General features: G+C 50.4%; 2 protein-coding genes across 4 annotated transcripts in view; one reads left to right on the forward strand and one right to left on the reverse strand.

Annotated features, from left to right (window-relative positions):
* CBX1 (chromobox 1) overlaps window positions 1–6770 on the forward strand; it is a 15329-nt gene extending 8559 nt beyond the window's left edge. The window contains exons 3-5 of the mRNA XM_015424636.1: window positions 344–521; window positions 3808–3902; window positions 5369–6770. Of these exons, the coding sequence (XP_015280122.1) occupies window positions 344–521; window positions 3808–3902; window positions 5369–5513 (418 nt within the window). The 3' untranslated portion in view covers window positions 5514–6770. The remainder of the gene's footprint in view (window positions 1–343; window positions 522–3807; window positions 3903–5368) is intronic.
* A 2750-nt stretch (window positions 6771–9520) lies between these two features.
* The window catches only part of NFE2L1 (nuclear factor, erythroid 2 like 1), a 28662-nt gene continuing 10705 nt past the window's right edge, over window positions 9521–27477 (reverse strand). For 2 of the 3 annotated variants that reach the window (XM_015424672.1, XM_015424665.1), the window contains 4 exons: window positions 16488–16712; window positions 14952–15041; window positions 14324–14485; window positions 9521–12999 (listed from right to left, as the gene is read on the reverse strand). In XM_015424672.1, coding sequence (XP_015280158.1) covers window positions 11683–12999; window positions 14324–14485; window positions 14952–15041; window positions 16488–16712 — 1794 coding nt within the window. In that variant the 3' untranslated portion in view covers window positions 9521–11682. Of the gene's footprint in view, window positions 13000–14323; window positions 14486–14951; window positions 15042–16487; window positions 16713–16887; window positions 17114–27477 lie in introns of those variants that run through there. The other variant, XM_015424680.1, reaches the window with a different exon arrangement.

A 27477-nucleotide genomic window follows, 5' to 3' on the forward strand; every position in this document is an offset into this window, starting at 1 on the left:
GCTTCAGGTCAGACTAAGCAACCACGCTAAGCTTGTAACTTTGGTCACGTAAGAGGGGGTCTGCGTCTGCATCTTGGTAGTAGTACCAGACTTCTTATAGAACATAACTTTAGGTGTAACATTTATTCCTGTAGGCTTTTTCTATGTCAGATTTAAACACCCATCAGTAGCAGTGAGTCAAAGAATTTCCAGAGTCAATAACTAGGCAAAGTGTTTCTTTCTGCTAAAGTTAAAGTGATGGATTGACATACACTGAAATGCCAGCCTTTCTATACGGAGCTTTTAATTGCAAAAATTGATACCTTGCAGTCCTGTCCAGCTAATAAGAGTTCTGTGGTTGCAGTGAAGATAACACGTGGGAGCCCGAGGAGAACCTCGACTGCCCTGACCTCATTGCGGAGTTCCTGCAGTCCCAGAAAACAGCACATGAGAGTGACAGATCAGAGGGAAGCAAGCGCAAGGCAGAGTCGGATTCTGAGGACAGGGGGGAGGAGAGCAGACCAAAGAAAAAGAAAGAGGAGGTAAGGTGGATTCTCTCAAGCAGGGGCCCAGGGAGGGCTGCTGGTGCCTTGTGATTAAAGAAACTCTAAATTTGGAGGTTGCTATGCAGAAATACAGTTGTATGTAACAACCCCTACTCACCGAGCCAGGCACACACTCGATTTGATCTTCGCGGTGGGGGTAACAGTGGACTGGGTTACTGCTTCGGCAGTCCCATGGTCGGACCACCATGCCCTGGGGGCCCATCTGAATGTGCCGCCCTGACCCTGTTTAGGCGGTGAGCGTATTTTAGCTCGCCTGCAGAGCCAGATGGACCCCATGCAGCTTCAGATGGCTCTATGGGAGCCGATGCCCCCCCTGGCGGCTCGCTGGATGAGCTTGTGGAGGACTGGCATAGCTGACTCTCCGCAGCCATTGACGAGATGGCTCCCCAACGCCCTCTGCGCTCTTGCCCCAGGCTTGCTCCCTGGTTTACCCAGGAGTTGCGGCTTATGAAGCGAGAGCTAAGACGGCTAGAGAGACGGTGGCGCCGCACTCGTGATGAAGCTACAAGAGCATCCTATAGGACGTTTATGAGATCCTATGAGATGGCAGTCATAACCGTGACGAGAGAGTACTTTGTGGCTACGATTGCATCCGCGAGCTCACACCCAGCCCAATTATTTAGAACGATTCGGTCTATAACAGCTTTGCCACAGGGCTGGCCAAATGCCATTTGCGAGCTCTGAGGCATTTGCGAGCTGTGAGGCATTTGCGAGCTATTTCGCTGAAAAGTCCTGTCACTCCGCTGCAACCTCCTCGCCACAGTTGAAATAGTAAGCGAGCTCGAGGCCCCAAGCACATCTTCGATTTCGGTTTCGGATCATTTCGTCCCGCTCAGCCTGGAGGAAGTTGACAGATTGTTCTTGACTGTTCATCCAACCACATGCAGCCTTGATCCGTGCCCTTCTTGGCTTATTGTAGCTGGCCGCGAGGTGTTTTGAGGTACCCTAAGGTAAATTATCAACAAGTCCCTCTTAGAGGGGCTGTTCCCGGGGGCGCTCAAGGAAGCGATGGTCGTCCTCTCTTTAAAAAAAAACATCTCTGGACCTGGCTGAATTGGCGAACTACCAGCCGGTCTCCAACTTGCCCTATTTGGGCAAGTTAATTGAGAGGGCGGTGGTGTTACAGTTACAGGGCTTCATGGATGACGCTTCCACGTTAGATCCCTTCCAGTCCAGCTTCCGCCCGGGACACAGGACAGAGACAGCACTGGTTGCTCTTACTGACGACCTTCGGAGGCATCTGGATCGGGGTGGTTTGGCAGTGCTGTTGTTGGACCTTTCGGCTGCATTCGACGTGGTCGACCATCAGTTACTGATCCACCACCTCGCTGACATGGGAATTCAGGGGCTTGCCCTGCAATGGCTTGCTTCCTTTACCCAAGGTTGGGGAAAAAGGGTGGCACTAGGGGAACAGTCCACGAGGCACCCGCTGGAGTGTGGATTGCCCCAAGGGGCAGTGCTGTCCCCGATGCTGTTTAACATCTATATGCGCCCCCTTGCCCAGATGCCCAGAGGTATGGGCTAGGGTGTCACCAGTATGCTGATGACACCCAGCTCTTTCTGATGTTGGGCGGCCAGTCAGACTCCAGACTGGAAGATCTGGACCGGGCACTACAAGCCGTGTCTGGTTGGCTTAGGCTGATCTGACTGAAGCTGAATCCAACGAAGATGGAGGTCCTGTTTGTGAGTCGGAGCGATATGGGAGGAGGGACCCTACTCCTGACCTTCAGCTAGGTGCCATTGGTGCCAGCACCGGAGGTTAGGAGTTTGGGAGTGCTTCTAGATCTTAACAATGGAGGCCCAGGTGGCAGCCACTGCCAAGTCAACCTTTTACCATCTTCGGCTGATTAGGCAGCTGGTTCCCTTCCTCAACCGCAATGACCTGGCCACAGTGATCCATGCAACAGTCACCTTGAGACTAGACTACTGTAATGCTCTCTACATGGGGCTGCCCCTGTTGCAAATTCGGAAGCTGCGGCTAGTGCAGAATGCTGCAGCCAGGCTTTTGATGGGTGTTCCCAAATGGGAGCACATCCAGCCTGTGCTGAAGATGCTGCACTGGCTGCCAATAGCATACCAAATCCGCTTCAAGGTGCTGGTGCTTACCTTTAAAGCCCTATATGGCCAGAGTCCGACATACCTAAGGGACTGCCTTTCCCCATATATACCCCAGAGAGCACTGAGGTCAGGGTCCCAGAAACGACTGACCCTTCTGGGCCAGGCTCGCCACCACTAGGGCCAGGGCTTCTTCAGTGGCGGCTCCGTACTGGTGGAATGAGCTCCCGGAGGAGATCAGGGTCCTGCGGGATCTTGTGCAGTTCCGCAGGGCCTGCAAGACAGAGCTCTTCCACCAGGCTTTCAACTAGGAGCCGCCCCCACTATTACCAACGAGCCGGCCCGTAGTTCTAACATCTGGCCTCCACTACTGTGCTCAGGAAGGCCATTGAGTGGCAAACTGTTCGGCTGTAAGATATTTCCAGCATGCCATCTTATGTACCCAATGTATCAGCACTAGCTCTTTATGAGCTTGTTTTTATTGTATTTGAAATTTTAGATTTATTTTATGTGAATTTAATGGTCATTTATAGACCAATGATGTAAGCTGCCCTGAGCCTGCTCTCAGGGAGGGCGGGGTATAAATTGAATAAATAAATAAGTGAGAAAGGGCAAACGTCAGTATTAATTTTTTCAAATGGGCTGCGCTTACTTGAGTGGCATGGCTCTTGTTTTGGGAGGCTAACATTGTACGCTGTCCTTTCTTTGCTCCAAAATACAACAGCAGGCAATACCTTTGTAGCCACGTTCCTCTCACATTTCTCTCTGTTTTTTCCTCATCCTTCCATCCCATTCTCCCCTACCCACCCACTCGTCTTTTCTTTCCTGTTCAGCTCTCAGCATTTCCATCTGGACAGATAGTTTGCCATTGTGTGAAAGAAGATGCTGGCCTGGATGGGCCACTTCTCTGATGGATCTTTTTTTGTAAGCCCCATGCCCCCCCCCCCTCCATTTTCTCCTTTCTCATTCTACTGTTCTTTCCTTTCCCCACCATTTTTTACATACATTCTTGGACCCAAACCCATTTGCTGTTTGAATTGAGGTGCATCTGATGAGCTGTGTACTTGCACTCTGCTTTAGGTTTCTTGGGTTTTTATTTTTCTTGGGTTTTTATTTTTTATTATTGCTTTTTATTTTAAGCTGCCTTGAGTGAGGATAGACTCAGGACTTAAGTTTTATAAATAAATATCCTTGTTCCTTCCTTCAGGCTGATAAGCCTCGAGGTTTTGCAAGAGGGTTTGAGCCAGAGCGGATCATTGGTGCTACGGATTCCAGTGGGGAGCTAATGTTTCTGATGAAATGGTGAGTGTGTACCTTGGTGTCTGCATTTCCCCTAATAGAAAAATGGAAGAGTTCTGATGTAAAATTTTGGAAGGCCCTGACTAAAAAGGTCAGGGAGGGGGACATTACAGATTCTACTGGTTGCAGCATTCTTCTGGCACGCCATCTGATGGCTTTGTTGATTTCATGAACTGGCTGCTTTGCACTTCCAGCTGAAGGGAAAGGAGGAAAGTGAACCCATTTGAGATAGTTTCTAATCTTCCTGGCTAGTTTATGTAGAACTTGGAAACTTCTCTAATTTGAATTAACAAACATCCTGTGATCAAATGACTGGGTCTTGTAGCCTGTTCCCATAATCCTTCCATTTCTTTTGAGATGGAAGGTTTGTGTGGATGGGGCAGGTGGGCATCAGACTTTTAAATGGGGGAGAGGAGAGGTTTTCTAAATTCAATATTTTTGTTAGTGGTTGCATGGTGCTTAAATACTGGGACAGAGTTGTTTGTTTTTGTTCAGATCTTCCACACACTAGCTAATATCTGCCTACTAATTGTAGGGTTCTCATATGGGTGTGTGTCAAGACACACCAGGAGAGAGCGAAACATTTGCCCCAGTTAACTTCATAAGAACATAAGAAGAGATCTGCTGGTTCAGACCTGTGGTCCATCTAATCCAGCATCCTGTCCCACACAGTGGCCAACCAGTTCCTCTGGAGGGCCAACAACAGGGCATAGAGACCGAGGCCTTCCCTTGAAGTTGCTTCCTGGCTCTGGGATTTAGAGGATTGGTGCCTCTTAAAGTGGAGGTTTCCCTCAGCCACCATGGCTAGTAGCTACTTACAGATTTATCCTCCATAAATCTCTCTAATCGCCTTTTAAAGCTGTTTATTCCTGTGGCCATCACTACATCAAAGTAAGTTTATAATACATTTTGAACACATGAAACTGGCTTATACTGAATCAGAATATAACTTCATCCTTCATCTTCAGCAATGTGAGTCCTCACTTCTGTAACACTGACCCTTGAGCAGAGACTATGTTTTGTTGCTGTGCTTCATGCTAGGAGGAGAAACTGTGGCTGCTATGACCCCACTTTCCTATACTGAGGGCCCTATCAGTTACAAAGGTTGACTTCATCTGCTGGGACAATACAAGCTGTGCTTCAGAGCTGTCTCTGTTCAAGCCCCTTTAGGCCAAATGATGCCAAACCATTGTGAAGTTATAGCTGAAATACTCGGCAGCAATTAATCTGCATACAAGTGGCCGGGGCATTTTTAGCCGTTCCCACTTATTTGGATGCAGACTGTATTTTAAGGTAAGAGCAACAGGTGGAGATCTTTAAACAAACACAAAACCTTGGAGTGACAGGTGTTCCTAGGTGCCGGGACAGCAGCTTCGGCCATCCGTGTTTGGAAAAAATGTCACAGATGCATCTTTGTATCTTTCCACTGAAGTCTTCTCTCTGGTCTCCTTCACCACTTGGCTCTGCAGGAAGAACTCTGACGAAGCTGACCTGGTCCCTGCCAAGGAAGCAAACATCAAGTGCCCACAGGTGGTCATTTCGTTTTACGAGGAGAGGCTGACATGGCACTCCTACCCCTCGGAGGATGACGACAAGAAGGACGACAAGAACTAGCCTTCCTTCCCCTCCGTCCCCATCCCTCTTCTGGCCAACTTTTGTATTAAAACATCGAGACTGTGGGTTTGAGCATGAAACAAGGAAGCAAAGAGGCTCTTGGCTGTGGGGGGAAGGTGCCCTCTGTAGAAAACAGGACAGTTTTCTGTGCCCTCGCCCAGCTTGGCCATGGCAGCACACTGCTCTTTCCTTCCTTCCTCATGTCTGTGTGGGGAAGGAGGGGAGGACGGGGGCGAGTCTTTCCCAGCTGTTACTTGCTTGGGGGGATGAAGCAAAAAAGAACTCCATGCAGGACGAAGCCTGGGGCCCGGACAGGCTGCCAAACGGAACAGCAGGTGGTGGTGGGGCTGCATGTTCTGACTTTGCAGCCTTTCTTCCAGATAGTGTTAACTGAATTTTTACGGCTTAGCATGTGTGTAGGCTTTCTTTCTCCTTTTTGCTATTATCGGTGTATCATGGGGGAGGGGTACTTTCTGATGACTTTGGGATGGGAGTAGAATCATCCAGGTTCTGTATCCGGACTTGCAGTTCTTAAGAAAATACGTGCCTCTTACTGCAAAGAAAAGTGAGAGGTGGGGGGTCTATCTTAAGTGTTAAAAGTTGAAGAGGTGGCAGCCATGAATAGCCACATTATTTCCAGCTGATCTCCTCAAAGTGTCCTCAAATATTTGTTTTCCCTCTCCCCCCACCCCACCCCGTACTGAGGGCACTGCTGTTGAAAATGACCCAGCAAACTCCTTGTAGTGTTACTAATTCTGCATCGTTACTTTTATCCTATGAAGCAATTCTGGGGTGCTGTGTCCTTTGTTTTGGTTTCTTTCTTTTTTACCCCCGGAATGTATGTGAATTTCAAACTTTCTTTTAAGAAAATTTAGTAATTTTAGGGAAGGAAAGCAGGGATGAAATCTACCCCTCTACAGTACAATGTAGATTTCAAACCATTCTGTAAAAGCTATTTTCTGTTCAGACTTGGGGCATTACTAGTTGCTTTCCTTGCCCTGGTCCTCTGCTGATACTTCATTTTTAATCAAGTCTTTGTTTTTACAAATTTTACCTCTGACGTTTGCTCCACATCCCAGTAAACCACCAACTTCTCCTTCACGGGGTGGTATGTACGTAGAAATGTATTGTATAAACCTTTTTTAAAATTAAGCATGTCTTTTAGGTTTATGTGAAAATGCTGTCTAAAACTTAAGTGTTTGGATTTTAACTTCATACTGAACTGTCTTTTTGTCTCAATAAAACTTTAGATTTATAGTCCTGATGCTCCTTTCCCCCTTTCCTCTAATCTAGACGGTTTGCAAATGTCTCAGAACAGGAGGAGGTAAAAGCGGGCCTGAGGAAGGGGTTGCATATTGAAAGAAAGGTGGCCCGTATCCACCATGGAGTGTTTCCGTATTCTTTTCCATTGAGCCCCCAGAGAGATCATTTCCCAGAGGAAAGCTGCACAGGGAAAGGGGGACAATGAGATGGGACAAGGAAATGAGCTCAGTCCTCTTCTGAACAGTGCCACTCCAGAGTCGGGAGGGGGTGATTTCATTGCCTTGCCCCACCTTGCTTCAGCCCCCACCTGCAGAGTTATTCCTGTATTGGTCTGGGAATGATCTTTCCACGGTTCTGATGGGGCTGTGTGGAGAGAGAAAAACAGGGCCGTGTACCTTCTGTGCATGGATGGTGGAATACAAGTATCATTAGTCTTTCTGTGTAATAGTACTTAGAGTACTTTGTGTGTGGTACCCCTTAAAGCAACCAAAATAACACAAATGCGGAACTCCAGAATTTGTATACTGTTTGAGTTACCATGGTCATTACATGGATTTCATTTTGGATATCGATTTGAGCAGTGCAGGGTAGTCATAGAAGTTGCCCTCAGCCCTTGTCTCCCCATTCCCACCCCCAAGAACTGGGTGGAAATGGATTATTTATGGACTTGTTCACTTTCTGCCATTGTGGCTGCCTCTTTCCATCTCTGATGTTTTGGTTAATGGATCTGTTATGTTCTTGGGCTTGACGGTATAGCCTTTGGCAGACTTCTACAAGTTCCCAGCATGGTCTTCAATTTTTCAGCCTTCAGCCATGTAAAATTGGAAAGGCTAAGTCAAAATATTGTTCTTCATTCCTTCCACTCGTGAGCCTGCATAATAGTGTGATTGTTTCAATTATTTTGGTCTAAGCTCATGGCACTGCAACTCTCATAACTGTTGGAAGAATGGAGTATACTGGTGAGGGGGGTGCATAAGGCAAACTTTAATATGTAAGCAAGCAAAGCCTATGGCGTTTATTCCTTAAACTAAAACACTAGATTTGTTCCTTTCAGTTTTTTTTTTACTTCCTTATTTCCTGTTCTCAGTTTATGTTCTGTATGTTGACCAAACCTCTGTAAGTAGTGAAAGCAACGGAAGGATCGCGAGCTGTTTTCCAAAGCAGAACAGTATGGGTTTGTTCAACATTCTTCAGAGTCTTTTAAAGAGATACCAGTAGAACTCAATGGGAGGTCCCGGTAAGTGTCCTGCCTTAGTGTTTTCAATATATAACCATGTTAATTCTTAATATGGGAAATGTACATTTGAATTGGTAGAATCCAGGAGATCTTTTCCCTCTGAATATATAGATAAGTAGATAAGAGTTGGGGCCGTGGTGGCTCAGTGGTTAAGACACTGAACTGCAGACCCGAAGGTCAGTAATTTGGCAGTTCGAGACCCTAGTGCTGCATGATGGAGTGAGCTCCCTTCTCTGGCCCCAGCTCCTGCTAACCTAGCAGTTCAAAAGCAAGAAATTGCAAGTAGATAAATAGGTACTGCTTCAGTAGGAAGGTAACAGTGTTCCATATGCCTTGGCATTTAGTCACGCTGGCCACATGGCCTTGGAAATGTCTTCAGACAGCGCTGGCTCTTCGGCTTGGAAACGGAGATGAGCACCGCCTCCTAGAGTCGGATTCGACTAGCTTTTGAGCAAGGGAAACTTTTATCTTTAGATAGAGTTGGGTAGGCAGAAGAACTGCTGGGACTGTCAGTATATACATAAGGACACTATCTGCATCCTGTGCATTCTTCTCTGACCTCTGGACTGGACATCCAGGATACTTGTTTCTACTCCTAGTTATTTCTCTTCCAAACAGTTGCTCAGGGAAGAAATTCCAAATTTTCAATGCCTAAGTGATCTGGTCCATGGGGTCGCGAAGAGTCAGACTCGACTGTGCGACTGAACAACAACAACAAAGGGAAACGAAAACACTAATCCCCCAAGATTATGCATTTATATGTTACATTTCCAGAGAGAGATCCCCTGAACAGCCAGTCTGGTTGTATCTTTGAATATAAGGTGAATCCAATTATTGGCATACTGCTCAAAAGCTCCCACATACACCTTTAAAGGCTTGCAATCAGCTGTATTGTAGCCAATAAAGCCATGTTCAAGTATATACACATCTGTAAGAAAGCCAAGGCGTGGAGAAATATATATATAGTGGTCCCAGAATCAAATGCCCATTCTGTCATGGAAGTTTCCTGGATGACCTTGGGCCAGTCACACTCTCAGTTTAGCCTACCTCAGAGTTGTGAGGATAAAATGGAGGAGGGAAAAATGATTTAAGGTTCTGTAGGGCCCACACTGGGGAAACATGGGTGATATAATTGGAGTAAATAACATGTACTGAGTGTAACTTGTGAGCAGGGTGGAAGACTTGCCTCCCCGTTTGTTCTTAGAGGGTGGAGTTGGTTGTATAGCTGGTGAATGTGTTAACAAGATCGTCTAGTACCAAACAGCCACTTTAGTCGTGGATTTTGCTTGATGGCCTCTGTTCAAGCAGACTAACAGCCTGCATGTATCCAGGGTGCATAGCTCTTTCGGTCTGAACCAGTAGAACAAAGCTCGAGTCCAGTGGGGCACCTTTAAGACCAACAAAGTTTTATTCAAGGTATGAGCTTTCGTGTGCACGCACGTTTCCTCAGACACATGCATGTCACCCTATGTTCCTTCCATGGAAGGGAATAAAATCAAGTGGCCCTCCAGGGCTGTTGCCTCTGTGCTCCCAGAAAGTAGGGGTAGAGTTACAAAGCAGTCTTATTCATTACAGCTAACACCTAAGTGATTACTGAAGTCTTGTGACCACTGTGGAGTCTAGACTAAGAACTAAGTTCTGGCAAGCTAAAGCAATGGAGATGGAGAAGTTGCAGGGAGTAGGTCAACAAGCAGACATATTGCTTTCTAGCTTGCAGGGCTGTTCCGTTAAAAAAAAAAAGACCACACACAATGATGCTCAAATAGTGAAGCCTTTTTAATTTTTTTCATCCTGTGCTTGCTCACTCTCTCCTCTCCCCCAACAGATCACAGAAACCATTCAAAATAAAAATCTCTAAAAGGAGAAAAAAAATAAATTAACACATGCACACATCAGGGCTCCATCCGTAGCACCCAGCAAACCCCAGCCACAGCTTTGACACATTTTGTGCTTCAAGTTTTCATGCTGTCACACACCTTGCGGGCACGAGAGGGTCAACTGTCACACCTCCCCCATGCTCTCTCCCTTCAAAACCTCAGCCTTAAGAAGGCAAGATCATAGGGAACCCCAGGTGGCCAAGCCATATTTGCCCCTTTGACCATACAAACAGCACATCATAAACTCCTCCCAAGTCCTCTGGAGGGTGTTCATCTCAGTGCTACACCCTCACACGCCATCACATACACAGGACTGACTAGCTGGGGGGGAAACCCAAAGTCATTCAGCTCCTCAGGTGCTGGTAAGGTCAGTAATACTACCAGCTGTGCTATACTGCAAGTTTTAACAGCTTCGAGGACTGCCTCAAAGCTTGAGGCCAGCCGTGTTCAAGGCACTACCCCTCACCCTTTGCCTTATTCTTTTAAAAAAGAGGGGGAGAGGTGGTCAGAATGACACCCCTCCCCAAAAAAACCCAAGGGAAGCCAGCTGTAGCACACAGTGTCTCGTGGCAAAAAAAAAAAGGATTTTCAGCAGCCTTGATCATCCAGGACGGGGAGACTGCATTTTTCCCTTGCTTTTCCTACATGTATGCTACAAGATCAGTCTATAGTGCGAAAGGGTGGGGAGAGAAGACATTGCTCTAAAACCGTTCACTAAAATCCAACTACCCTTGGAGAAAGGCGCTCGCCACTGAGGGGGCAATTTCCTCTGTGCCAGAAGCCCAGTTTAGGGGAAACCAAACCCATTTGTGCTGTAGACCAAACAGTGATGACATTCCACCCAGCTGAAGAAGCCAGGGTTCACACCTACTCCCCCCCCCCCCCCAAGCAGTTTCTTCAAGCCAACCTGTGGGAAAGATGGCATACTGGAGCATGCAGTTTACGTGTGCCATCTCAGCTTAATGCGTCTTGAGGGGGTAGGCCCAGCACCCCCGCCGATTCCTCCCTGTGGGCAGTGACATGCTTGGTGAGTGTTTAATGGGAAGAGGCATCGTCTTAGCTGTTCTGTTAACCTGTCCCAGCCTTCCAACATTTACGGCAGGTGCTAAAAAGCCACCAAAAAAGGCTGTACTGGTTCGTTCCTTGAATAGAAGCGTCTCACTTTCTCCCACAGTCAAAAGGGATAAGGAAACAGCCCGTAACCAAACTTAAGTTAACATTTTCCAGCTGCTGCTCCCCCCCACCCCCCCAGAACTAAGGAAGGGATGCTGGCTAACTGCAGGATAAAATCGAGTTTTTAAATTGCACCCAACTGATGTCAGAAAAACAGGTAAGGAAAACCACCCAGGTACCTGGCCTTTTATCTTCCAAAAACAAAAAGCTCTCTTAAGCCTGCTTCATCTTTCCAGAAAAAACTTGTCGTCCCCCCCGCCTTAAAAAAATCCCAGCTGTAACAACTCAACTTTTCTACCCTCCACGGCAACTCACCCCCCCTCCCACATACGCGTTATGCCAGCGATCTCCCCCACCCCCCACGACATTCTGCAATGGGTTCCAGGCTGCTGGGGACACAGGTCTTTCCCCACATGCTTTGCCATTCCGCACCCTCCAGACTCGTCGGCCCCCCCGCCCTGCAGTCTGCTCTTATACACTGACTGGCAGCTATCATGGTTTTGAGAAGATATATTGGATAAGAAGGGCATGAAAGTTCCTTCAGCTTCTTCTGGGCTCAGCCCTTCTCGAGACGTAGTTTCAGTGAGTTTTGAACTCCCCTGCTGATCGCCGCCACCTCTCACTTCCTCCGGTCCTTCTGTTTCCTCTCCTGCCGCCGGCCCTGCTGGTCGGCCAGGGAGCGCGGTATTAGGATCATGCTGCCGTTGCTGGCGTACTGGAGGGCGTACTGATTGGGGGAGTAGGGCTGGCCGTTCTCATCCCGCAGGCAGCCAAAGACCTCCTGGTAGAGGCTCTGCACCTTCTGCTTCATCTGGCGAAGAGACCTGAGGAATTCCACCTTCTCCCTGAGCAGCTTGGACTTGTCCCTCTGCAGATCCTCCACGTCCCTCTCCAGGTTGAGGATCGTGTCCAGCTTCCTCTTGCGACAGTTCTGGGCGGCCATCTTGTTCTTCCCCCGCCTCCGGATGTCCCGGATGAGACTCAGCTGGGCCTCGCTTAGCTGGTACTTGGACAGGAGCTCGTTGAATTCTTCCACGGGCAGGTTGATGATCTTCTCGTTGGGGAACGGGATCTTCATGGCTCGGGCGCGGTGCTCGTCTCTGCTCATCTGCTTATCCAGGAAGTCGGCCTGCTTCTCCTTGGCGCTCTTCCTCCCCACGCTGACTGGTTCGGGCTCGTCGGTTTCTAGGGTCCTGGGGGCCATGTTGTAGGTGTGGTTGTGACCCACGTGCTCCAGGTAAGGCAGGTAATGGAGCTGGGAAGGGTTCTGGTAGCTCATGCGACAGAACTTGCTGTACTCTGGCTGGTACCCGACAGCCCCTTCTGTCTCTTCAAAGTCCACGTTTTCAGAGTCCGAGTTGTAGCCCACAGCACCCTCCTCAGAAAAGGAGGAAGAAGCGGAAGAAGATGAGGAAGAGGCTTCCGAGCTGCTGAGAGAAGCGGGGCTGTGGCTTGAGTCCAAAGACAGCCCTGAGTCGGAATCGAACTCCTCCTCCAGGCGGGAGGCCTGCACCGGGTTGAAGCCTTCTTCGATAGCCAGGTCCATCAAGCTAATCTCATCCAGCATGGCTTCGTCTAGGAGCCCCCCGAGAGGATCTGGAAGGTCAGGCCCGGATGTGTCGTTTACAGTGCTGTTCAACTGAGAAGGGAAAAAGATCCCACTCAGGTTGGTCGAGCCGAAGGTGGAGCTGAAGCCGGTGGAGTTGTCGGGGACCAGCTGCAACAAGGCTGAGCTGCCGGCTAGCGAAGGGCTCTCGATCTCCGAGCTGAACAGGGAAGGGAAGTCCTGGGCACAGCTGCCCAGCGACGCCTGATGCAGGCTGACATTCTGATTGATGGGGGTGGAAGGTGGGAGGCTGTAATTGGTTGTCAGGATGTCTCCGCCTGTGCTGTTGTACAAGTTCTCTGTGGCCGCTGTGCTGTTGACCTCCATACCCTGATAAAGGGAACAGAGATTCTTTCAGATGTCTCTCCTGCTCTACACCACATCCGTCTCCTTAACCTCCAACCAGGACAGAAAGAAGCTGACACACAAAGCAAGCCACCCCCGCTGGCCAAGGAATCCCAACAGAAAACCTTAACGGTCCATAAGCCTGTGGAACGTCTGAGTTCCCCAGGACTCTCCATCAAGCCAGACATTACAAATAAAAAGGGGGAGCAGATATATCAGGTCACTGCGATCTTAAGACCATCTTACATCATGATACGGTGGAACTTATGACAGATACAAGATTTTTTTGGCTTTAAAGGGATTTTCAGCAACTTTTTGTATGGTGCACTTGGCTTAGTTACGAAAAGTGTGTCAAGGTGTGCACAGCATGTGAGAGTCATTCTTCAATGTACAATAAATATGGACCCCCAAAAAGCCTGGCATCTTAGCTCCCCAACTAGGGGGCGGTAGTCCTCCAAAAGGAAGGACGATCCAAGTAGCACAGCCCAGTTACAGGCTGCTTTACTTATAGGCCTGAGAGGTGCTGTGGGCCCCAAGCCTTCCTCCCAACCAGGAAGCCACAGCTGGAAGAGAAAGGCACTCTGCGCTTCTTCAGCAGCATAGTCTGCTCCAAGGGTAGAGGAAACCCATCCTCCCAAAGCCCCAAAGATGCACAACCCGAATAACACAATCTCCTTGTTCCTAAGTGTCCTACAGGGACAGTGACCAGACCGCATGTCCCTCTGTGAGGGATCATGCATTGTTTGCTGATGGGCTCCAGTTTGCACAGGCTTCTCCTGACCCTGGACGTTCTCTTCTCTCATGGAGTCCTCTCCTGCAGCAAGTGGCTTGGGCCACACCTCTGTCCTCCTACTACTCCGCAGGCAGCCATTTTGTCTTACTCCCTGCCTGAAACAGGCCAAGGTCTGGATGGCACACTGGGCTGGTGGGAGGTTCTACCTTTTGGGTGCTTCTAAGTCTGCTGCTCTGTGCATCCCCCTAGGTGGTGAATAGCATGCATGGTGGCTATTCTCTACTCCTGTCTGTCACGATTGGAAGGATGCTTGTGGGAAGACGGAGGGGAAATCCACACCTGCAAGGCTTGAAGCCTACAAAGAAAATAGTCTGGGCCGGTCACATCTCAGATTAAAGTGAGCTGGAATGGAACGTTTCTACTGCTGAGAAGACTGCTGGGGTAAAACCCAGGACTGCATTCCTGTCATGAAGGAGGGGCAAGCAATGCAGAGGAGAGGAAGCAGCAGGGAGTCATCCAGGATATGCAACACGGGGAGAGGCAGGCAGGCAAGGCCGGCCATCCAGCCCTCCTCACCTGCGTTTCCATGATAGACATGAGGTCCTGCCACTGCTGCTCCAGGTCAAAGGGCAGCTCCGTCTCGGTCAGGAGAGGAGACAGGAGCCCGTTCGGAACAACGGACGGCCCGCTCTCACTAGGCACAGCTTCGGTCAGGCTGGGGGCATCTGCAGCTGGAAACTGAAAACAAAGCAGAATCTGCTCACCTTGGGCCTGTGGCTACGCAAGTCGAATCAGTGACGGCCAGCCCAGCCTCCTTTCCTGGAACAATTCAGACTGGGGCACTCATTCCTACATACAAAGGGTTTTAAAGCAAGGGGGGGCGAGGGAGAAGCAGGCACCACAGTCCCCCCCCCCCGTATAATCTACGAGCCCTGTGCTTCGTGCAGGGGCAAGCTTTCTTCCCCATTCAGAAGAGCTCGCCTCATGAAGCCTGCAAAGCGCAGCAACCTACGGCAGATGAAACTCTGGATTGAGCTGCAGCCAGCCCAGGTTCAAATCCTGAAGCGACCTTGACTGCTCCCCCCCAAGGTTATTGCAAGGACATGGAGGGGGGGCTCTCCAGTCCTTCCACAAACTGAAAAGTCCTGCAGAAATGACCCAAGCGATTCACCTACCCGCCTCCGAGGGTCAAAAGCACACCCACCTCCGAATTCTCTCCAAAGGGAAATGTGGCCTCCAGCAGCCTAAGGCACTCCTCCAAAGACAAGGCTGTCTGGTCCTCCACACCAGGCACCTGGAAGGCAGCAAAGCATTCGACAGCAGTTTTAGCTCACTGCGGCCCAGCCATGAGGGTCCTCCGCCCCAGGGAAGTCCAGCCTTTCAGACCTGGGACCTCCTTTCACCCAAGCCTGAAACATGGGAACCACTGATTTATTTATTTTTACTGTCCATCTTGTGTCTGTGTGTGAACTTTTTTTTAAGTGACCACTGATGCAGTCCAGCTCTGAGTCATAACCGAGGCCAAAGGATCTAGGCCAGCCCACAGCTCGGGATGCTCCATTGGCTGACTGCTCATCTTGGCAACGAGCAGGCGCCTGCTCAGTCCCACAACCAAGGGTCTAGCCCCTCCCCTCAGCACCCTGTACACTCTCTTCCTTGCTCCAGTTACACCCAATAGCCTCCTTTGGGCTCGGGCATACCTGCCCAAGATCCTCTGCCCAGGAAAATAAAGCACTCGAGTGCTGTGATCAAAATAAAATTCATGTAGATGTGAACTGGTGTAGCCCACAAGCAGCAGGAAGACGGAGGGCTTGCCCTTCTTGGAGTGAGTGCGAGGTGTCACACACAGTCCACCCCTCCCCCCCCATTTCACCCTCACAACCACCATGTAAGATAGGCAAGGCTGAGAGAGCTTCACCAAAGGGGTGATTTGAAGCTGGGTCTCCCCATGATGCAGAAGGCTCTTCACTTCATGTGGGCAGCTCCCACAAAGTGCCCGTTGGCTAGGAGGCGGCCTTGCCCACATCCCAGCCTGCCTCAGCTGCCAGCAGCCACAACAGCCCAGTTAACACGGCAGCTGGGACTGGGCCAGGCGTCTTGCCTGGCTGAAGATGGCCAAGAGACCCAAGCCCAGTGAGCTCCAGCACCTTACCCTAAAAGCCACCCATGCCCAGAGAATCCAGACTTGTTCGGGCGGGGGGGGGGGCCATCAACGAACGCCTACTCTGAAAGATCAGGAGGGCTAACGTACCAAAAAGCTGGAATAAAATTTTACTAAATGCCAAGAAATCTAAAGGGTTTTTTTTTTATTTAAAAAAATGGAACGTGAGGCAGCCCAATTTTTCAGAGCAGGAACGAAAAGGCTCTGCTGAAAACACAGGAAGGGTCACAATCACAGACAGAGACTTTTGGCCAAGGTGCCAAACGGCACTAACGCGTATGGGCCCAAATCCAGCACCGACTGGGAGAAGGCCTGCTTCCTGGACAACGCTGGCTGGCAGCTGCTTCAGGACTCCTCCTCATTCGGGCTCGGCTTGGGAAGGGAGGGCACGTCAGGAACATCACTGCCGGCCCTCCCTTTCCCCTTGAGAAAAGCCTCTGTTTGCTCCAAGGGCTGCCGGAGCAGGCAGCCAACTGGAGGCGGCTGCAGAGTTCTCCTCTCCCTGATTGGGTAGTTAAAGAGAGACCAAACCCCAAAATGAGAAACCACTGGCGGGGGTGGCCCTGTGTCCGTTTTCACCTGTGCAGGGAAGCTCTCCCCCGTCTCGCCATCCACTAGCAGGGCCCGGTCGGCGGCAACGTCCTCCTCGCCCCTGCGGCTCCTCCAGCCATCCCCGCACTCCTGCCCGCTGCCGGCTTCTTTGTCCACGTCGCTCTCCTTCTGGCGGTGGCTGTAGTCAAAAATCTCACGCCCAGCTCCAAGGTCGATATCCTGTCTCCACAGGATGTCAATTAAATCAATGTCCTAAAAGGGAAGGTGGGGAGGGGAAACTTTTCTTCAGTGCTCAACTCCCCCTTGCTCAGGAGCCCCCTTCCCTGGAGGATGCGCCCCCCCCAACTCTAAGCATAACCATCGGCAGCCCCTAAACCCAAAGCAACGGGACAGCTTCTGCCTTTGCCACCCATTTGACCCGACTCACCTCCAAGTGCCAGCCTTCCTTCAGAGCGGGGGGCTGCCCCGCCTTCCCCGCTCTTTTCCCGGACCACCCCCGTTGCCGTGGGGCTCCGGGCACCTTCCCCCCACCCACAGCCATTCTGCGCTGGGAGCTGGCCAGGGGCGGCTCTGCAAAGAGGCTGCTCCGGGGCACAGATCGGGAACTCCATGAACAGCCCCAGAGCTGTCTCCTCCTCGCTGCCCATGCTACGCAGCAGTGCTCTTTCGGCCCAGGCAGGAGGGAGTCTGCAGCTTTAACTGCTCAGACGGCTGGCTGGCGGGCAGGCTGGCTGGCTGGGGAGGGAGGGGGGAGGGCCAATTGTCATTCCGGCTTGCTGCTCCATAGCGGGCTTGCATCAGCCTGTGGTGCCATTCTGGGCATTTGCATAAAGGGGTGGGGAATCTCTGCATTTCCAGCCACCTGATGCAACTTGAGAACCCGGCTTGCCATGCGTGCTGTGCCTTGCCAGCTCTGAGGCTCCAGACAGCAGAGCCGCTTCCCATCTTCGCCGGCCCTATCGATAGAACCACCCTTTTTTAAAAAAACAAAAAAACAAAAACCCTGCCTTCTCTGAACTGCAGAGCGGTGACAAGCCCTCACCCATTCCAGGCATCCTTTCCCTTCTGGCATTCCTTTTTCCTCCACCCACCTACCCTGCAATACCCTGGGCAAATTCTTCTTCTGCAGGACAGGCCTCTCCCAGGGGCTGATCCATCCTCGACCCACCCACCCGTCTCTCCACACACACCCCAACCAGCAGGCTATATTTATTCATGAACTGCAGGAGCCTGTTCCTTGCATCCAGGCCCAGTCCGGGGAAACTGCCAGCAGTAGTTATGTAGTGCTACAAGAAAACCTGCAGTCAACTGTCCACGGGCGGCCTGAACTTCGGACTCCGCCCATCTACTTCCCATGGAAGACCACTACCACCCTCCTATTCCTGAATCAGAAAGAGGAAAGAAAAGGACTCAGACTTGTCAAATGTACCCACTACAAGGCACTACCCCTGTTTGTTTTTCAAGTGAGAAGCCCCATGGGATAAACTGTTCCCTCTTTCAGAGCAAGAACACAGATCACAGCAGCATTAGAGTCAGTTTTCCCATCTCCCTCCCCACCCCAGAATTCGATGATGTTCAGTCTACCGACGCCATTTAGAATTACGCAGTTGTCTGTCTCTGCCCCGAAACCTGACATCTTTGCCCTGAATGAGTCAACCCCGCTGCTGACCTCAGTCGCTGGCTCAAGCCCTTCAGGCCTGCAAACAAAACCTCTTCCACAAATCTCCACGCCTCTTCTTTTCTGACCGGGGCCCTATGGCAACTTCATTCCCTAAGAACCGACTGTTATTTCATGGCCTATAACTGGGCTAAACGCCTGCCTGGATTATTCTGTAAGCCAATCCTCCCCTGCCAGTATTCACCCATACTAAGTAATGATTATGTACCCAATTCTCCACCACCCCAATCTCATAAGACACGGAAGCTTTCTCTCGTGAGGTATCTGGTCCAGAATGGCATCTTCCTCCCCCTCCCTTCTGCACTTGTCTCTTATCATCCAAAATACCCATTCAGGTTAAGGACTCTGAGTCAGATGGAAACTTCCTTCAGTTACTTACAGGTGACCACTGTATGTCTTGGAACAGAATGATGGGAACGGGAAAGACAGTCTGCGCCTCCTCAAGGTACCCACCTTCCATGGACACCTACGGGGATCGAACTCTCCCTCATCACCACCCCACCTTCTCAGCAGTACATTTCCTTCTCAGACCTGCTCCCCTTCTGCATGGGAACAGCTGCCCCAAGACCCCCTTAAGCACACTCGCATCCTCCTCTGCATGGTGCTGCTTCGTAATCTGAACATCCCCATCAAGAAACCTCCAGAAATAACTTTGGTGCTCATTTCCCCCCCCCCCCTCCCTCAGTCCACCGGCCCTCATCAAGGTGCCGCACATCCTTGGCTGGCTGCTCCCCCTCTGAGGCCCTGGCACCTGGCGGGAGACCTGGCCCGGTCCCGCCTAAAAGCAAGCAGCAGGCAAGCGTGACAGGCACGAAAAGGGTTAAAAGGAAGGGATACCTTTCTCATGTCCCCAGCTGCCGCTCCCAGAGCTGTCCACCCCGTTCATGGTCTATGCAGAGCGCAGATTCCAGGCAGCCAGAGCTGGGTGACCCAGGCAGGGTGCCGGACAGACATCTCCAGTTTCAGTTAGCAGCTGTGCCTTTTCCTTTTTTTCCCCCCTTCTCCTTTTTTTGGCAGGCTTGCCAGCTGCCCCTGAGTTGTTTGGAAGCCCCCCTCCCTCCCTTGCCAGCATGTGACCCACAGGTGCTGTGCTAGAGCTGGCCCTGCCCCCCTCCCCGGCATGAGATCCAATCCTTGGCTCTCCTTGGCTTGTCGCTGAGAGAGGAGTTCCGGCGAATCCCCACCCCCTGCTCAGTGCCCAGGATGCGGAGATGGAATCCCCACCCCATGTGCCGTGCTGAGGCTGCAGCCAGTCTGAGACAACACCCCCCCAACCACACACACACACACACCACACACACACACACACACACGCCTGTTACCTAGGCTGCAGCCGGAGCCAATCCCCTCCCCCAGGTCACCGCGGAGGATGCAGAGGGAGCCAGGCTCCGCCCTGTGCTGGTTACCTAGGAGGCAACGAGAGCCAATCCCATGCCTCGGGTCCCTGCCGAGGATGCGGGGAAAGGGCTCCTCCTCACGCTCGTCACCTAGGATGCAAAGAGGAGAACCAATTGCTTCTCCTCGCTCTCGACCCCGCCCAGGTCGCCCAGGGAGCTGCAGCAGCCCGCGTTTGGGCCTCTGTCTCCTTGAGAAGCTCCCACGCCAGGATGCCCCACCCAAGCCAGGCAGAGACGCCTGCAATGGTGCAAGAGAAGAGGAGCGCTGGAAAGAAAAGAATAAAAGGACTCACCAACACACTCCCCTCCTCTCCCCCCCCCACCAGCAGCATCGCATACCAGAATAAGCCCTTGCAGACAGCCCCCCTGCCCAGAATACTGCCCACAATTTCCCCAGAGGACGCAGGCAATCCTCTCTCCTCCACCGACCCAGATTACAGCAGGAAGGAGAGATCTGGAAGGCCAGACTGCATCGCCTGCACAGAGGCAGAAGGATGGGAGGGGTGCAAAAGGCAACTCATCCGGAACTTTTCAGCCCCTACCATTAGGAATCGGAGCTTCAGGGGCTAGAACACCGGGACCAGTTCTGCTAAGGAGCTGAGAGTGGGGGAAAGGCGCCTCCCACGCCCATCCCAACAGCTTGACGTCGGGATGGAGTGACCGCGGCTGGACCAAAGATCTGTTAAGAGCAGATTAACTAGGGATGTTCATCTGACGTCGGGATGGAGTTAAGAGCAGATTAACTAGGGATGTTCATACACACGTTAATAGTCACTAGTAATCCAGTCTGCGCCACATGCTTTGCTAACTTTTACCTGCACTGCTAGGGAAGGAGGGAAATAATGGGGGCAAAGAAATGCTTAAGAAGAAGAGGAGCCTGGATTTATACCCCGCCCTTCACTCGAAGTCTCAGAGTGGCTTACAATCTCCTTCCCTTCCTCTCCTCACAACAGACACCCTGTGAGGTAGGTGGGGCTGAGAGAGTTCTGAGAGAACTGTGACTGACCCAAGGTCACCCTGCTGGCTGCATGTAGAGGAGTGGGGAATCAAACCTGGTTCTCCAGATTAGAGTCTGCCACTGGCCCAAACTGCAAATGAAGAAAACTGTGCAACCTAGACACATACAGCAAATCTACTTCTTAATTGCTTATTTTGCTTAACTTCTCCACTGCATCTTACCAAGAGGAACAGGCAAGATCCTAGGCAGGATATTTAACGTACCCAGCACCTGACTCCTGGAAGCTCCGCTTGAAGCACTCTCTCCCCCAACACTAAAACTTTACCAGGCCCCATTGTCAGGACTATCTCTGCAGACATAAGTTAGCTGTGGCATTTTATGCAGGAAGCAGAGATTCAGAACACTGTCACAAAATAGATGAGTATTCCCTAACTTGACAGGGAAAAAAGTATATCTGGTTCCTGGGCAGGGTTTTTTTGCGCCTCACAGGGCTAGCAGAGAAAAATCAATTCCTGGGTATGTTGCCAGTGCCATATTTTTGGGTTCCAGTGCAACCAGGCACCTGGGATTCCTTCAGCCCTGTATGCACAAAGACTGCTCTAGCATTTCAAGAAAGCAGAGGTGTATAAAGTGCTCGGTGATCTAACACCACCGTATGCAAGCAATCAGCAATATCCTACAGGGGAGGGAGGGAGGGATGTTTCACGTTCATCACAGGAATGTTTACAGCAAACCTGGAAAACGGACACATGCTGTCCCCCCGTCTGCTGCTGCCCTTGCAAAATCCCCATGGAAAGCTCATCATCTTTAGGCACCAGTCATACAGCGGGCTGACTCAGACTGCTCAACTCACTGTGTAGCCAGAGCCTAGAGAACACCACACGGGGCTGCTATATGGGACTTTTTAAGATGCTATAGTACTCATGCAGACACGTGAGCTGAAGCAAGACTGGCAGTCACTAAACTGGCAGTGGAAAGTTTCTCACTGAAAGAGTAAAAAGACATGGAAGCAAACCTTGTTAAGAAGAGAAAGCTAATTTACTTTGCACCCTAATATGTAGTAACCTGACCAGGAATGACTGGGTCAAAAAGTTGGATGTGGATAATCCAAGAACGTGAACAGACCTGGACATTAACATGAAACTGACGCATGAAACTTCTGGTAAGTCACACAATTACAGCGTGGTGTCATGGTTACAGGATATGGGAAATGGGACACATAAAGCTGCCTTATACTGAATCAGAGCCTTGGTCCATCGAGGTCAGTACTCAGACTGGCAGTGGATCTCCAGGGTCTCAGGCAGAGGTCTTTCACATCACCCTACTGCCTGGCCTTTTTAACTGGAGATGCTGAGGACTGAACCCAGGACCTTCTGCTTGCCAAGCAGCTGCCCTACCACTGAGCCACAGCGCCTCCTCAGGCCAGTCAAGTGCTCTCTCTCTCTCTCAGCCTAGCTTACATCACAGGGTTGTTGCTATGAGGATAAAATGGAAGAGGGGAGAACGACATTATAAGCCACTTTGGTCCCCACTGGGAAGAAAAATGGGATATAAATATCTGCATATATATCCAAATATGGATCTGAAGGCAATCCTACAAGATGGGAGCACAGCTGGACAGGAGCCAAGCACTACATTCCAGCACTAGCTTTTCATTCTGAGATGAAACTGGCCACATACACCTCCGTGCCCCAAAAACTTGCCACAAAAAACCAAGCAATCACACTGACAGTGAGTGTAGGAGGACAGCTGGAATTGAGGCTGATGGCTGCGGCAGTCTGCGCTGTTTGCTTACAGAGAACTCTCTTCAGAGTTGTGTGTCCTGGTGTCATTTAAAGCATTAAATACTCCCTCAGGAAGTGCTACACGATGCTTGAGCTGCCCACCTTCTGGGCTGGGTACACGTTTGCTTCCCGGGGCCCATTTTCAGTCATGCAACAGCAACTGGTTCGTCCACAAACAGATTCCCACGAAACTTGTGGGGGAGGGCACTGGAAGAAAGGTTCAGGCCAGTCTAGTGTTTAGAGTATGTATGCATACAGTCATGTATGGCTGCGAGAGTTGGACTATAAGGAAGGCCGAGCGCCGAAGAATAGATTCTTTTGAACTATGGTGCTGGAGAAGACTCTTGAGAGTCCCTTGGACTGCAAGAAGAACAAATCAGTCAATCCTCAAAGAAATCAACCCTGACTGTTCCCTGGAAGGCCAGATAATGAAAATGAAGCTCAAATACTTTGGCCACCAAATGAGAAGGGAGCACTCACTGGAAAAGACCCTGATGCTGGGAAAGATTGAAGGCCAAAGAAGACGGGGATGGCAAAGGATGAGATGGTTAGACAATGTCATCGATGCAACGAACATGAGGTGTTAGACATCCGGCTCCCTGTGGAGGGATGTCAGAGCAAAGAGAAGGGCTAAAGATTTCTGGGAGGTTGTGTTCCTCAACTAGTCATTTCTAAAGAAGGTGTGGCAGTTGCCTGGCTCCCTTCACCCTCTTTGGGCAAACCAGCTGTCCAGACTGTATTATTTCTGGGAGGTTGTGTTCCTCAACTAGAAGGTGTGGCAGTTGCCTGGCCCCCTTCACCCTCTTTGGGCAAACCAGCTGTCCAGACTGTATCTTTGCTAGCCCCAGGACCATGGTGCTGGCCAGACCCTGTCACCTCACTGTGCAACTGAACAACAAAAGTGTACAGAGGGACATCAGGAGACAGAATTTGCTCATTCCAAATTAAAGCAAAACTCCACTAAGCACTGTACCTATAAGGCCAATTTAAGCATTATCAGTCCTTTTACTGTCCACTGGACAGTTCTGAATCTTCTGTCTAGACTTCCCAAGCCCTCCCCAACCCTCTCTTTATTTGGAGAGGCTGGATTCAGAGTCTGGAGAGAGGTGTTAGACATCCGGCTCCCTGTGGAGGGATGTCAGAGCAAAGAGAAGGGCTAAAGATTTCTGGGAGGTTGTGTTCCTCAACTAGTCATTTCTAAAGAAGGTGTGGCAGTTGCCTGGCTCCCTTCACCCTCTTTGGGCAAACCAGCTGTCCAGACTGTATCTTTGCTAGCCCCAGGACCATGGTGCTGGCCAGACCCTGTCACCTCCCAAGGCCTTCAGAAGGCGTCTCAGAAGACAGCTCTTCAACCCCCATTTGGGGGGCCCTGATCCTACACTGGCTGAAGTCCCAGTTGCTGTGAAACTCACATAGACACAGTGAAACAGGCATGTGTGTTAGTCTCACATTATTGCGAAACACATGGTTCCCCTATAGGAGAGAGCCTTTTAGAATTTCAAAGAAACTGCTTCGGTGACACAGTGCAAACCCTTCAAAGGGTTCAGATTGAGTTTATCTGTGTGTCCGTGCAGGTAATCCAGCTTCAGGCCTAGGGCCTGGGCAGGCCATAAATCAAGCTGAAATAAAGAGAACTTCAGAAGTATCAAATTTAGAGCCAAAACCTCCAGCGGACTGAGCTGCTACACCCACCAGTCCAGGGGTGGCCAAACTGCAGTTTGGGAGTAGCATGTGGCTCTTTCGCACAGTCTAATTTAATGGTAATAAAAAGCAAATTTGCATATTTTTCAATAAAAATGTGTGCATAATATTTGTTCATGTCTTGCAGCTCTCAAACATCTGATGTTGATTCTGTGTGGCTGTTCTGTTAAGCAAGTTTGGCCAGCCCTGCACCTAGACCCAGATCCTGCTTTGTACAGCCAAAGGGGGGGGGGAGCAGAGAACACCACCAACAAAACGAAAGCCATGAAAAACAGACACAGAGATCCTCAAAAGACGATGATGAGCATTCTCATCAGCAGGCTGCTTTTTAAAAGATTTCCCCCCAAACACGCTTTTAAAGAAGTTGCCTGTCTCTGTGTGAGAGCACTGCTCTTGTCCACTGAGGCTTCCCCTCTGCTTAGCACCGTCCTGCTTTGTTTTACGGACGCCGCCCTCGACACAACCCACCCTCGTAAAATAGCTCTCCGGGGTGTCCGGGTTCAGCAACAGTTGACAGCTCCGCAAACTCTGTCCACAAACTAGAACAGCTCACCTAAACTCTGCTGACCATCGGGTTGTGTGGGTGGCTGGGAGGCGGAGAGGAAAACCCCCTCCCCATCGCCTCTCACGGTTTAAGGGACAGCATGTTCTCAGCTAGCCCATGTTTACAGCCATTGCCCAAAGGACAACAACCTCCTCTGCGATGGGAATGGTGGCGGGGGGGGCGGGGGCCGACAGGAGAGAAGAGACACAGTGCAGGGTAAGGAGATCTCCTCCATAGGCTGCCAGCATACTGACAGGCTGGGGGTGGGGCAGGTCATGGTGGGATAATATCAACTCCGGCGACTCTCATCACATGTCGACTGAGCTGGGCATTTATTTTTATCCCCTTGTTGTGGAAGTGCTGCGAGGACACCATAATCCGGCGAGCAGGTCTTTCTAGAAGAGTGGGCTATGCCAGATCTGCACCAAAAGCAGAAAAAAAGATACCAAGGGACGTCGAAAGCAAGCCCTGGCGCCCCCATCAGTGCCCACAGGATCTTTGACAAGGGGAAGAGCTGGGCATCAGGACTGCAGAGTCCTGGACACGAGCCAGACTCACCTGATTCCCCACCAATTTCATAACAGCTTAGGGGAACCAGTCCATAGCCAAGTTATACCCTTCTTAGCCCACTGACTTCAGTAGAATTAGAATGGCATAATTTAGGACTGGTCACTAGCAGTCTGCAGGGACTCAAGGACGGACTGGACACACAGGAGTTAGCCATGGTGTGAGAAGTATGTGGAAGATCAAGAGAAGCTCTTTTAGGATCAGGTGAAGTGGAATCAGGACTGGGGACACACCAGACCAGGCAAGCTCAACAGAAAGGCTCAGGAGTGCACAGGGCAAGAAGAAACACAATGACGAAAAATAGGTCATTACCAGGGAGGAGGAGGAGGAGGAGGGCACACATGTTATGAAGAAGAAGAGATTGGATTTATACCCCGCCCGTCACCACCTGAAGGAGTCTCAGAGTGGCTTACAATCTCCCTCCCATCCTCTTCCCACAACAGATGCCCTGTGAGGTAGGTGGGGCTGAGACAGCTCTTTCAAGAACTGCTCCTGAGAAAACAGCTCTAAAAGATCTTGTAACTGAACCAAGGTCACAACAGCAGCTGCACGTGAAGGAGTGGGGACTCAAACCCAGTTCTCCCAGATTAGAGTCCGTGCTCCTAACTACTACACCAAACTGGCTCTCAACACACAGTTGCCTGTACAAAAGTATTTTGCCCACATCGCTTGGGGCCAATGGGTCAGGGCGATTAAAGGCAGGTCCAGATTGGTGTAGTGGTTAAGGGCACAGACTCTAATCTGGGAGAACCAGGTTTGATTCCCCACTTCTCCACTTGCAGCTGCTGGATGACCTTGAGCAACCGATAGTTCTGGCACAGCTGTTCTTGAAAAAGAGAAGTCTCTGTCAGAGCTCTCTCAGCCCCACCTACCTCACAGGGTGTCTGTTGTGGGGAGGGGAAGGGAAAGGAGTTTGTAAGTCGCTCTGAGACTCCTTTGGTTAGTGAAGGACAGGGGGTATAAATCCAATCGCCTCTTCTTCTTCAGATGGCAACTAAAGGCAGGTCCTGAGCCGGCTTTGGCTGGGAGGGTGGGGTAGAAATTCGAACAATAAATAAAATAAAAATCATTCCAGGGCAGGGCCGAGAGGCAATATTGACAACAGCTGAGGCAGGTGACAGGACAGTCAGAGGCTCTCTGCATAGTCCCGCAGGCAGAACGTTCTTTCAGCCGTGGTTCTGCTTCCCCAGGAAGTATGATAAAACCTCAACTACACAGTGGAGAACACTCATAAAAGGACATATAGGATTTAACACACCTCCCTTTTATTATGGCCCCTTTCTACCATACAGACTTCTAACACGAGGACGCTTCATTTGCAATCTGATGACACTGCGTGAAAGACCAAAAGGATATTCCAGATTGAATGTCCTTTCTAGGGCAGAATTTCTTGAACCTTGGATACCAAGGGGAAAGAATCATTAACAGCATTTCGAGGTGGAGTAGTAACAGCAGCATTGAGGGCACGAGGTAGAGGTCCCTGGCTCAACTCGGTGGTCTTAAACAAGCCACTTCCTTCCTGGCTCCACTTCCCATCTGTAATACAGGAATAAAAGTCACAGTGCCCTCATTTAAAGGTCTGCTGCAAGGATTTCCACGTGTTACGATTAGGAATGGGGAGACCCAGGTTCATATCCCCCACATCTGGCCATGAAGTTCACTGGATGATCTTGGACCAGTCGCACACACTGCCTAACCTACCTCACAGGATTGATGTGAAGAGAACAATGGAGGAGGAGAGAATTATGCATGCTGCCATGAACTCCTCGAAGAAAGAACAGGATGAAAAGGTAACAAAGTAAATAAATATACTTCAGTACTTCCTACCCCACCCTGGTTGGCCTCCATCTCCGGTAGAGAGATACGAACAGTAAGGACCATCTAAGGCCTAATTTGAGTCAAGGCCGTAGTACACACACAAGTGCCTCAAGAGTATGAGCAGAACAGAAGGCAGGTAAGGACAGTTTTTAGACAAGCTTCGGTCCCAACAGCCCTCTTTCAAGTTCCACACGGATGGGAAGCAGGGGTACGAACAGGCACCCATCTTGCTTCTGTTGAAATAGCACCTAGGAGGGGCAAAACTCAAAGCCAGTACTCAGGGTGCTAACAAAACACGAATCTCGGATATCTTGGTGAAAGCTCATGCCTTCTCCAGCAACTTGGTTATGCTTCTTGAGAAAACACAGCTTTGCCCTTGTTCAGAGTAATCTGGGTTTACAAGAGAGCATGAGCATGGGGTTCACACATATGGGAAACCGGCATGTCCAAAACAAGACAGCATCGCAGATACTCATAGGCTGCGGTCACACGGAGCAGTAGCCACGCTACTGCGACGGAAGATAGGCGGATTTTCCGGGCGCAATCTCACCGCCACATCTGGGAAGCATA

The sequence above is a fragment of the Gekko japonicus genome, unplaced genomic scaffold (genome assembly GCF_001447785.1).
Source record: "Gekko japonicus isolate JY-2015 unplaced genomic scaffold, Gekko_japonicus_V1.1 scaffold2847, whole genome shotgun sequence".
NCBI lineage: Eukaryota > Metazoa > Chordata > Lepidosauria > Squamata > Gekkonidae > Gekko > Gekko japonicus.